Below are 12,535 nucleotides of genomic sequence, written 5' to 3'. Positions count from 1 at the left end.
GCCCAAGAAGATTTGAATTTCTGTGGAAGTGATTTGATTTTGCAACTAGGGCACTAAAATTCTGGATCTTGTGAAAAGAAATTTTCAGCCCATTTAGCATGAATTAGAGCTGAGGATCTATGTGAAAGTGGATTGAGTGTTATCCCATTTCAAGAGTATATTATTTTCTCTTCCAGTTAACACCCATGTTCAAGACAGGTAATTCTTTCATTTCTCTGGGACTACAGGTGATTTTTTTAAAATTAAACTTTATTTGAGCTTATAGTACTTTGAGGTCTCAGGTTTATGGATAAGAGCTTTAAAATTTCTCACTTTTTGGGATGCAGTGGCTTGAGCTTTGCCTTGATTCCTTCTTGTATTTCCTGGCCTCATGAAACTGAAGATTAAAGCTCAAGTTCATTCAGTTCTTACACTTTTCACATACTATTGTCATTCATTTTGGCCTACATTATTCTTACTCTCCAGCCTATTGACAGTTTTAAGGTAATATTTTCCCCACCATTTTATTTAACTTTTGTTGAGAGGGAGGTGAGGTAAGGAGTCATGGTACTTAGCTCTCCTGAGTGGTAGAGTATCTTGATTGTCCCTTTTGAGCTTTTCATTCATAATACTCAGAGTGTTTTTATACCAACAATATTTAATTGAAAATTACAATAATTTGATAGTTAACTATAAAGAAAAATTTTTATGGAATCATTTAACTATTGTTTCTGAAGATAAAGATAACTGAATTCACTTCTTAATGCCAATCATAAATTATAGCTATTTTAAGAAATTTTTATTTGAAGATATGGAATGGAATTTTGATCTATGAAAATAAGTGGAGGAAACAAGGAAGCCAGTAAGGGAGAATATCTTACTACTTTATTTTTATTTAATTAATTAATTAATTTAAATTTTTGTCAGTTGTAGACATTGAACTCTGGGCCTGGGTGCTACCCTCAGCTCTTTAGCTTAAGGATAGCGCTCTACCACTTGAGCCACAGCACCACTTCTGGTTTTCTGAGTGGTTTATTGGAGATAAGAGTCTCGGGACTTTCCTTCCTGGGCTGGCTTTGAACTACATCCTCAGATCTCAGCCTCCTGAGTAGCTAGGATTACAGGCATGAGCCACCAACCACCCGACCTTAGTACTTTATATTTTACTGAAATTAGAACACTGGCATTTTAGAAAAAGTTGATATAGTGTTAGAGCTAGTAATTACTGTTTGGAGGGGTTTTCTTTCTTCATCTTTTTCTTTTTAACTATATAATAGGGTCATCAGTGGGCCAATGTCATATAAATTTTTTTTTTATCAATTAGGGAACATGAAATCTAGATAACACTGATAGACACGTGTTTTTTAGGAAAAGACTTCATGAATTGGCTTTTGTTTACTTATCATCTTAGTGGTACTGGGGTTTGAATTCAGGTCTCATTCTTGCTAACCAGATGCGGTAACATTTAAGCCACTTTGCCTTTTGGGGGATGTTATTTTTGAAATCTGATCTCTTTCATTATGCTGGGTCCTGCTTGGACTAAAATCCTCCTATTTGTACTTCTGCACATCACTGGAATGACAGATATGTGCCATCTGGCCCAGCCATTGCTGGAGATGGAATCTCTTAAACTTTATTTTGCCTGAGTTAGTCTCAAATTACCATCCTCCAATCTTTATAACCCAGGTAGTTAAAGTGGCTCAAGCCATCTTTACCAGCATGAACCCACTTCTTATTACAACTTCGTAGTGAACTAAAATTATTTTTCCAGCTTGAACTTTCAGGTGCAAGGCTCCTTACGTACAGTCTACATTTTAAAATGTGTTGTGCTTAATTTTCTTAGTTTCTGATGAGAAAATAGAAGTCCTATTAGAAAATTGTTTCCCGTTTATGATGGCATTATTTTCTGTGGCTATATGCAAGTTGGTATTGTTAATTCACGTATCTTCCTGGCAATCAGAAGTTTTTCCATAGAAATTTAGAATTGTAAGTACAGAAAAAAGGAAATAGATACATTAAAAAAGCAATTTGAGAAGGGTCAGCTACTGCCATGCTGAAATTGCAGTTAACTTAGGATATCATTCTTTAAAGTATATTTCACTTTTGTCTACAATAAATTGAACCTTTAAAAAGTACTTAGGAAAAGATTGTCTTTGATTATTCTTTTGGAAGAGGATAGAAGGCTGAAAACAAATTATTCCTTCAATTACACTTTTATATAAAGTTATGAGTTTAAAATAGGATAGGCAAATTAATTGTAACTGAACAACTAGTATAAATTGCAGTTGGAAATATGGGGAGGAAGCTGGATATCATAACATATGCCATAACACATTCTAGATGGAGTAAATATGTTGATGTAAAATTAAACTGACTTCAGGCTCAAATTTGGGACAATACATATGTGTTATTAGGATAAGAAAAGTGTTCCTATGCCTAGCACCCAAGGCAAAAACTAAAAGGCTCTTGGTATATAAATAACTCTTAGAGGAGCTAGGTGTAGTGGTCCATATCTGTAATCTCAGCTACTAGGGCATCAGAGATTGGGATGATCATGGGCTGAGATCAGTCTGGCAAAAAGCAAGACTACCATCTCAAAAAACAATCTCAGAGTGGTAGTGCATATCTGTTGTCTCAGGTACTCCAAAGATGTAAGTAGGACCCCAGTACAGATCTGACCCAGATTAAAGAAAAGAAAGTACAACGCTGTTTCTAAAAATTAACCAAAGCCAAATGCACTCTGGGCATGTCTCAAATAGTAAGAGTGGGACCCTGAGTTCAAATCAAAATAAAGTCCATAAGAAAACAAAACTATAGTAGAAGAATCTGGGAAACGCCAGAGGAAGCAGATTTTAAAATAAGCCAAAAGCATAGAGAAAAAGTTTACTTTGTAGTCAAATAGTTAATTATATCAAAATATATTTAAAATACATGAATTAGTAAAACCTTTAAAACTAATTGGTCAAGATTCCAGGATGTGGTCTTTTCATATAATTGTTGATAGCCTTATGAATTCAATTTGATTGGACATGAACTTCTTAAAATTTAGTATATTCTATAGCTTAAGGAGTTGATTTGTTTGAATTTATGTCAAAGAAGTATCTAGATACTTGTGTAAAACTGTACATTTAGGGCCAGGCACAAGTGGCTCATGCCTGTAATTCTAGCTACTCAGGAGGCTGAGATCTAAGGATTGTGGTTCAAAGCCAGCCAGGGCAGGAAGGTCTGTGAGACTCCTTATCTCCAATAAACCACCAGAAAACTGGAAGTGGCGCTGTGGCTCAAGTAGTAGTAAAGTGCACTCACCTTGAGTTGAAGCATTCAGGGACAGCACTCAGGCCCAGAGTTCAAGCCCCACAACTGGAAAAAAAAAATGTACATTTAACAATTCTTTGCATCTGTGTATGTAGTACATGGAAAATTTGTAATGTATTGAGTGTGGTTGCTTTAAAATGATATTGCTCTTTCCTATAATAGAATATTATGTGTATAGTAAAAATGACAAAAAGGAATTTCTAAATATTTCATCAAATAAGTCAACATATTTGTTGAGCATCGTGTCTAAAACATTGCTGATATAAACCAAGTTTGTATCTTAATATTACATGGTGAAAATACATCATACGTAAGTGAAAGAATGATTACAAGTCTGTATGTATACACATACTTATATGTATAGGGAATTATAATAATTTATTTATTATTGTCCTGAGGCTTAAGCTCAAGGCCTATGTGCTTTCTTTTATGTTTTTTACTCAAGGCTAGCACTCGATCCCTTGAGCTACAGTCCTATGTCTGGCTTTTTGGTGGTTAATTAGATATATAAGTTTCACAGTTTCTTTTCTGGGACTGGCTTTCAACCTGGATCCTCAGATCTCAGCTTCCTCAGTAACTAGGATTATAGGAGTGAATCATTGACACACAGATTTAATATTTTAATGATGATTAAAATATTGATAGTCATTCTTCATGGGAGGATTTCATTATGGATTTATTCATCTGTCTCTGTGTTCAAAAATTTTTAATGAGAAAAATTATCAGTAAAGGTGAGATGCCTGAGTAGGAAAAAATGGTGAATAGCTGATTTTTTGAATGAAAATAGCTAACACTAGAAACAACTTTGTGCCAAGTCCATGTCCTCCTTTACTTCTTTTTAGAGTCCTTTTAGGTAGCACCATCATCCCTTGCATTCTGAGAAGACCACAGCTCTGAGTTTTTGTTTGTCCAAAGTCACACAAGTAATGATAGGAAATGTACTCATTACCTTGCTCATGTACCTGTAACCCCTCTGTACAGTATTTTTACAATAAAAATGTATATATATATATAAAAACAGGTCCCTGTCAGGTTTGTCTACTACCATGCCCCCATGCCCCATTTTTTTTTGCCATTGAGTACGTTTTGATCGAGTATATTTCTTGCTTTTTAAAAATGTGATTGATAGTCTATCACTGGTGGTTCATGCCTATAATCCTAGCTACTCAGGAGGCTGAGATCTGAGGAGACTCTTATCTCCAATTGACCACCAGAAAACTGGAAGTGGTGCTGTGGCTCAAAATAGTGGAGTATTAGCCTTGAGTAAAAGAGCTCAGGGACAGCACCCAGGCCCTGAGTTCAAGCCCCATGACCCACCAAAAAAGAAAAAAAAAGGTGATTGATATACATCTTAGTAATTCTGTATCCATTTATTTTGAAAATATTATGAGGAAAATATGTTTTGGTTAAACAGATTTTGAGTTTAAGATTTACCATTTTAAAAATTTAATAGAAAGTTAAAGTTGGTTAACTAGCAACTCTATATTGGGGTGTGTGTGTGTGTGTGTGTGTGTGTGTGTGTGTGTGTGTGTGTGTGTGTGTGTGTGTGTGTGTGTGTGTGTGTGTGTGTGTGTGTGTGTGTGTTGCAAGGGTGTGTGTGTGTGTGTGTGTGTGTGTGTGTGTGTGTGTTGCAAGGGGTCAAACCCAGCATTCTACCACTGAGCTACATCCTCAGCTCAGTATTCATATTTCATATGAATATACTTTATAACTAAAAACAATCCTACAGATTTTAAGTTTAAAATAATATTTACCACTTTAAAATTTCAATAGAAGGCTAAAGTTGGTTAACTAGCAACTCTGTATTGTGTGTGTGTGTGTGTGTGTGTGTGTGTTTGTGTGTTGCAAGGGGTCAAACCCAGAATTCTACCACTGAGCTACATCCCCAGCTCAGTATTCATATTTCATGTGAATATACTTTATACCTAAAAACAATCCTATCAGACTCTCTACCTTTAGTTAGGGAAAAAAATATTTTAAAAAAATGAATTTCTTTTCTTACTGCCTACAAGCCCTCTTTCCTAACAACAATAAAAAAGCATATGAATAAAGCCAAGATAGTAATAATAATTTTGAATGGACATAAGATGGTATCATTTTTCTTTTAAACTTTGACATTAAGAGTGTCACCCTGATTCTGACAAATTATTATTTTATTATATGCTTAATTTTATTCTTGATTTTATATTCTTAAGTGAGTCAGTTTATATATGGATGAAATAATCTAATTTTTAAAATTCTATTTTGGCACTTTGGATATTCAGCTCACTGTTAATGAAGCGGCTGCTCAACTCTGTGTGAAAGATAATGCCCTGTTGACAAGAAGAGATGAACTTTTTGCCCTGGCTAGGCAGATTTCTCGAGAAGTCACCTATAAATACACTTACAGAACCACCAAGTAAGTTATTGACAATTTTCTCTTCCTTGTACTGATGATTCAAACCAGGGCCTCACACTTACTAAGCAAGACCACTACTACTTAAGTCACATCTCCGGTCCTTTCCTTTGTATTTTCTTTGTAAGTTAAGGTTGATTTAACTTTACTTGTGCTGTCTCTGTCTACTAAGTAGATGGGATTACAGGTATATACCACCGCCTGTGGTTCTAATTGGTGATATCTTTGCATTGTTTAGTTTAAGTACAGCTTGAAAAACTATCCATTGATATATCATTTTTTAAAGGCAGAAGTATGATTATAGTTCTATAAAAATCAATGTAGTGACCTTTCAGAACATTGATAAAAATAATTTTTAATAAATTAATTTTTAACTGACATATAACAAAAATTATAACTTTTAACAAGGTACCAAGTAATCATTTCAGTACATACACATTCTGTAATTTTAAATCAAGTAAAACATATCTCTAAACATTTTATCATTTCTTTATGGTAAAAATCTTCAGAATATCTAGGTTTTTACAAGATACAGAATACAATTATTATCCCAAGTTACCCTACTGTATAATGTTTCACACCAGAACTTATTCCTAGCCAACAAAGTGATGCTTATTTATTGTTCAGTTCTCTGTCTGAAAGGCATAGTTTCTTAGTATTAATGTGTTTTATTTGTAATGGTTTAGACATTTTTTTCCTTACACTTCGGTGTTGAGTATGATGATGAGATTTAGATAGCCATTATGGACATATCTGTGCACTCACCACATGAACATGCTGATCTCTGAGGAAAAAAAATGGTTCCTTTTACAAGTGCTTACAATCAATATTAGGTAAATTCATAAAAGAACTATAAATCAGTTGGTTCAGTCCTGCATTGATAAATACTTGTTTATAATTTGTCATTATTGGAAACAATACCACAATAGATAACATCATATACATGTTTTGCTAATTTCATGAGGCACTACTCTTATATGCATAATGTAGCTGGCCACCAGGTGGCTCAGGCCTGTAATCCAAGCTACTCAAGAGGCTGAAATCTGAGAATCGTGGTTTGAAGCCAGCCCAGGAAGGAAAGCTTGTGAGACACTCTTTCTCTAACCACCAAAAAATCTGGAAGTAGTGCTATGGCTCAAAGTGGTAGAGTGCTAGCCTTAAGCATAAAAGCTTTGGTACAGCACCCAGGCACTGAGTTCAAGCTCAAAAAGTTATAATTCCACAAGTCAGAATATAAGTAAAATGCATTTTATGTCTTATGACTGATCAGGTAGTATTTCACAGGTATACTGGTACATCTGGGATAGGTTCCCAGTAGAAAGACTTCTAATCTAGGGTAACTACATCTATAGTGAGTGGTTGAAAGACAAAATGTATTTTAATCTCATGTTATTAAGCATATATTCTAAGTGGAGTTTTTTTTGTCCTTTTATCTTAAATTGCTCCTGCTGAACCATAAAGGGATATTGACCTTGGTATTTCTTTTTTTCTGTTGAATAATAATCATGTAATATTTATTGGGTGTTTTCTCTGAGGAGAGTCCTTACATTGGTGTTCTTTTAAAATGTGTCTGTATGTTCCTAAATGTTCATTTGAAAATAATGAAAAGTCTTTTATTGTATACGTTCTTCATATTGAGGTTTCAGGGTGACATATTTTGGGGGAAGGTTATAGACAAGATGAATTATGAATGAAATTTTTACCTTTTCAAATTTTTCTTTATTACTTTTCCCTAGATCAAAATGTGGCGAGAGAGATGAATTATCCCCAAAGAGAATTAAAGTGGAGGTATGATTATATATATTATTTCAATAATGTTTGTTTAAAAATCTTTATTTAGAGAAATGAAATTCAGGCAAAAAAGAATGCTCCCTTAAACTAGTGCAAAAGGAATTGTAGAATCTTACTGTAGAATTTTGTTACTCTGAAATATATATAGTAATTTGAATTAGTAACCAAGAAAATTCTTTAAAAAGAAGTATATTGATATCCAGTTACCAAATATTAGCTTGCAAATTAGTGTTCTTACCATCTAAAACTTTACTGGTTAAGCAGTCCCTCTTATAATTTTGTGTCATTAGTCATCATACATTTCAGAAAAATGAACTTTTAATTTCTTTGTATTATCTGATGGATGTGACAGTTTGGGTAGCTTTATTTTATTTTTTGGCAGTGCTGGGGTTTGAACCCAGGGTCTTGTGATGGCTAAGCAGACGCTCTACCACTGTTAGGCCTCCAGGAAATGATGATCTAGTAGCTACAAATTTTGGAAACTTTCCCATAATAAAACTTGTTTTAGGCTTGATTTTAGACTTGAAAGTAATAAGGTGACAGTTGAGTAAGAAAAATGTGCTCTTAGGATTATAAAGTGGTTTCAGAACTACTGTTCCTTAGTGGGTTGAATATTTATTTGAAAGATCTAGTCTACAGTAGAGTGGAATTGAAATTAGATTCTCCTTCTTTTTTCCTGTTTCTCTTGGGTTGAGGAGGAGTATTGGTACTCTTTTAGACATGCTATTATTTAATTTCAAATTATAGCAAGGAATTCTTGACTACCCTAAATTTCTAAAAATAGATTATATTTACTAAGTATCTATTTATACACAATAATCTTGTAAGAATATTAACCACTTCTAAAGACCCTATATGATCTGATTCCAGCTAGCTTCTCTTGTTTGTTCCTACATGTCCTCATGTGTTGTAGCAACCCTGAGCAGCATTCTATTCTAGAACCTGCCAAACTCATTTGTACCTCAGTATTTACCACTTGTTTTATTTGTTCCCTTACCTAGAGCTGTTTTCTTTTTCTTTTTGAAAAACATTACATTTTTAATTCCCCAAGAGTAAACTGGTAAATAACTGTCAAACCATCACTGGAAGAATGTGGAAAATAATCAAGCAGAGTAAACCCACTGAAAAAGAGTTGTTTTCTTTAGGTGGCTATAGGTCACCGTTCCTTGGCCTTCCTTTCTGAAGGGGCTTTCTGTAAAACCAGTTAGGATGGTTTTTCTGGTGGTTTTGTTTGTTTTCATATTGCTTAGCTCTGGAACCGGTATATGTTTGGGTTTAACTTAATATAAATTTGCACGTGAAGGAGAACAGAATCTTTATATACTGAGTTTATAACACTGTCTTTCATTTAATAAAATCTGTTGGAAAAAATAACGAATGGCTGTGAGTAAGCTGCTTTGACTAATAAAGATTTTATCCTAATGTAATAGTTTTCAAAGAAGAAAAGTATTTTGTTTCCAAATGGACACATTTTTAAGAAATCGTAGGTTGGAGGCAGGTACCAGTGGCTCACGCCTGTATCCTAGCTACTCAGGAGGCTGAGATCTGAGGATCATGGTTCAAAGCCAGCGGGGGGCACAAAAGTCTTATCTCCAATAAACCACCAGAAAACCAGATGTGGCACTGTGGCTCAAAAGGTAGAGCACTAGCCTTGAGCTGAAGAGCTGAGGGACAACGCTCAGGCCCAGAGTTCAAGCCCCCTGACAAAAAAAAAAAAAGTGTAGGTTGGGTGTGGTGACAAAAGCCTGTAATTCTAACTACCCAAAAGGTAGAGAATGGGAAAATCATAGTTTGAGACTAGTCTGGGCAAAAAGTTACTGAGATCCTCATGTCAACCAGCAAATTGGGCTAGGTGGTATGCACATGATCCCAGTTATGTGAGAGGCCCTAGGTAGAAGGATTGTGGTCTCAGACTAGCCTCAAGAACAAAAATTGAGATCCTACTTGAAAAATAACTCAAACATTAAAAAAAACTAGGAGCCAGGCGCCAGTGGCTCATGCCTGTAATCCTAGCTACTCAGGAGACTGAGATCTGAGGATCGTTGTTCAAAGCCAGCCCGGGTAGGAAAGTCCGTGAAACTCTTTTTATTTATTTATTTATTTTTGTTTTTGTTTTTTTTTTGTCAGTCGTGGGGCCTGAACTCTTGGCCTGGGTGCTGTCCCTCAGCTCTTCAGCTCAAGTCGAGCATTCTACCACTTGAGCCACAGCGCCACTTCTGGCTTTTTTCTGCTTATGTGGTGCTAAGGAATTGAATCCAGGGCCTCATGCATGCAAGGCAAGCACTCTACCACTGAGCCACCTTCCCAGCCCCGTCCATGAAACCCCAGTGAACCACCAGAAAACCAGAAGTGGCGCTGTAACTCAAGTGGTAGTGTTAGCCTTGAGCTGAAGAGCTGAGGGACAGTGCCCAGGCCCAGAGTTCAAGCCCCCCCCCACCCCCCCGCTCCAACCCCCCCCCCTGCAAAAAAAAAAAGAACTAGGAGCATGGCTAAAGTGATAGAGCGCTGACGGGAAAGTAAGATCCCGAGTTCAAACCCCTGTATAAGCAAAAAAATAAAAATAAAAATTAGTTGATCATTCCTAATCTAGATCTGTTATGGTAAATTTTAATTCAGACTTCAGATACCAGAGATGTTAATTTGGTTTTGAAAGCTGATTCCAAGTAGAGTGGATTAAAACTGGCTACAAAGGAGTTTTACTCCCTTAAGACTTATCACCTAATGTATTAGTGCCTTATTTATGTCTATCTTCTATGTGCCTGCTGGTGAGAGAGGAAGACCATCTGACATGAGAAAAGATTTGGGTAGGGAATTATACTGGAGATAAATCATTTGAGTTGGGTTTTAAAAGAATGGTAGGATTTCAGAAGATAGGAATACTGAATAGTGGGTAGGTGGCATTGTAAAGGTAGACTACTGTAAGCAAAGATACAGAGGTAACCAAAACATTACATATGATCTGATAACAGCAGAACAGTTTCTTTAGAGCTGTGATTGACACAAAGGACCTCTTAAATACAACAATTTAGAGCTCTATGAATATTTTTTTTACTCTTGCTTTTAATATTTCTCTTGTAGTCTGTAGCTTCTTAAAGACAATAACATAAACAGATTCATTATTTAGACCCAAATTCATGAGACTACCATTTGTCTTCACTTTCATCTTTTGTATATTTTAAATCTGCTGCATCAACTTGTAAAGCACACATGTCAAATTGGTCACATTTTTCCATCTTAAAAAGACAATTTTTACAATGAATAAAAAGAAATAAGATGCCCAGTAGATAAGGTAGAAGTGACAGCAAAATAATTTGACATGTAAAAGAGAGAAATGTTTTCTTGCCTGCATTAGGTATCTTAGTAGAAGAAGTACATTGTTCAAGTTCATAGGATCTTGTTGTTAAATGTAATATTGTCCTGTATTTTTGAATATGAAGAGTTAGGGGGAGTGGAATTTTAATATTTTTCTAATTCCTCTGGAAAACACTTATTAAATAGTTGGGTTCTTTCAGATAGATAGTTACTGTATGAGTTCTTTAATGTCAGTATACACATTGGAAACATAATGTGTTGGCCTTAAATACAACTCCTCCTTATAGGATATGTTAAACATTAAAATATAGGGACTTTGAGCCACAGAGAAAAAGATCTGGGCTTTAGGAAAAGTACCTCTTGAATCCTGTGTGTTAGTAAGGCAAACTTGGAAAACATCTGCCAGGACAGAATGAGCAGCTGATATGAGTCCACTTTTAGCTAAATTGAAATGTGTTCTTTTTCTTTTTCATCAACATTATAAATCTAGCTGTGAGGAAAACATAAAAATGATAGTTTTTTATTATTGCTATTATGTATGAGTTCCTGCTATAGGCATTTAGAATTCTTTGTCACAAACCTTGTCTACACTATATAAGCTTAATGATGTTCATTTTATGGCTGCAGGCCCAAAAAGGCTCAGTGACTTGACCAAGTTGCCACATTGCTGTCCAGTGGCAGAGCAGGGCTTTACTGTATGTCTCACTTCCAAACTTCAATGTAGTGTTCCTCTGGGTACCAATGTGTGAAAAGCACTATTTCCTCCTATTCACATGATAAAAAGGGCAAAATGTATATAGAATTGATGGTATTTGAAGGAGAGAATATATATATATATGTGTATATATATATATATATATGTATATATATATATATAGTTACTATTTTCTAATCCAGACAAGCTTGTCTAGTAAACAATTGAAATGGCAACTATAAAGTATATTTATATGTAAAACAGTGCCACGTGCTATGCCGCTTGTTTGTAATGACTAAAAATGTTAACATTTGTCAGACAGAATAAACAGAGAAAAACTAGTCTGAAGTATTTATACACTACCTATGACAGCATGAACTTTTAGGTTAGTTTGACAACTAGTTGAAGGACATGAAGGATCAAGAGCCAAAGTGATGGGTTTTTTTTTTTCTTAAGATTAAAAAAATATCTAAAAGTAGACTCAGTGACTTTGAATTTTCAGTAAGTTCATCAAGTTCCCTGAACTTTATTGTTATAAGGAGCATCTTAGAAGGGAGGAAGGACATAGAAGCTACCAGTCCCAGGACTGTTGATGTTGATGGCAGCTGACTAAATTAGGTGGACTGTTACTGTGTGTATGGCATCTGTAAGTTTTCTTCACAGAATTGCTGTGACAAAGATGGGAGGTGATACTTTTAGTCACCCTGTGGGATTGAGGGTACAGATCAGTTAAAAGTGACTGAAAGAAATGAAACTTATTTATAGCCCAGAAAGCTTGAGTTTGAAGAAGAAAGACTCAGAAGAAACATCTGCTAGCAGTTTCAGCAGGGTGGGGGGGAAGGTCATGAAGAAAGGGAGGGAAGAGGGTCAGAATATCCACCTACGCTGTACTAAGTTCGTTGAAAAGAATGCTGATCTGATTTGATATAGATTCTTTCCACCATGTGCATCAGAAAAACAGAAACATTACAATCTGCTATTCATACAGAAAAATGTGAGAAGAAAAAAAGGAAAATGCACATGTGGGGTTGAGAACATCTGCTTTAAGG

At 35.3% G+C, this 12,535-nt stretch overlaps 1 protein-coding gene across 3 annotated transcripts in view; it reads left to right on the top strand.

Annotated features, from left to right (window-relative positions):
• Nab1 (NGFI-A binding protein 1) overlaps positions 1-12,535 on the top strand; it is a 45,715-nt gene that overhangs the window by 19,687 nt on the left and 13,493 nt on the right. For all 3 annotated transcript variants that reach the window (XM_042688262.1, XM_042688263.1, XM_042688261.1), the window contains exons 3-4: positions 5,559-5,692; positions 7,426-7,477. In XM_042688262.1, coding sequence (XP_042544196.1) covers positions 5,559-5,692; positions 7,426-7,477 — 186 coding nt within the window. The remainder of the gene's footprint in view (positions 1-5,558; positions 5,693-7,425; positions 7,478-12,535) is intronic.

The sequence above is a fragment of the Dipodomys spectabilis genome, unplaced genomic scaffold (genome assembly GCF_019054845.1).
Source record: "Dipodomys spectabilis isolate Male_0828 unplaced genomic scaffold, ASM1905484v1 ptg000115l, whole genome shotgun sequence".
Lineage (NCBI taxonomy): Eukaryota > Metazoa > Chordata > Mammalia > Rodentia > Heteromyidae > Dipodomys > Dipodomys spectabilis.
Note: the sequence above shows the minus strand (reverse complement) of the source record. Positions and strands in the feature narration are given on the sequence as shown.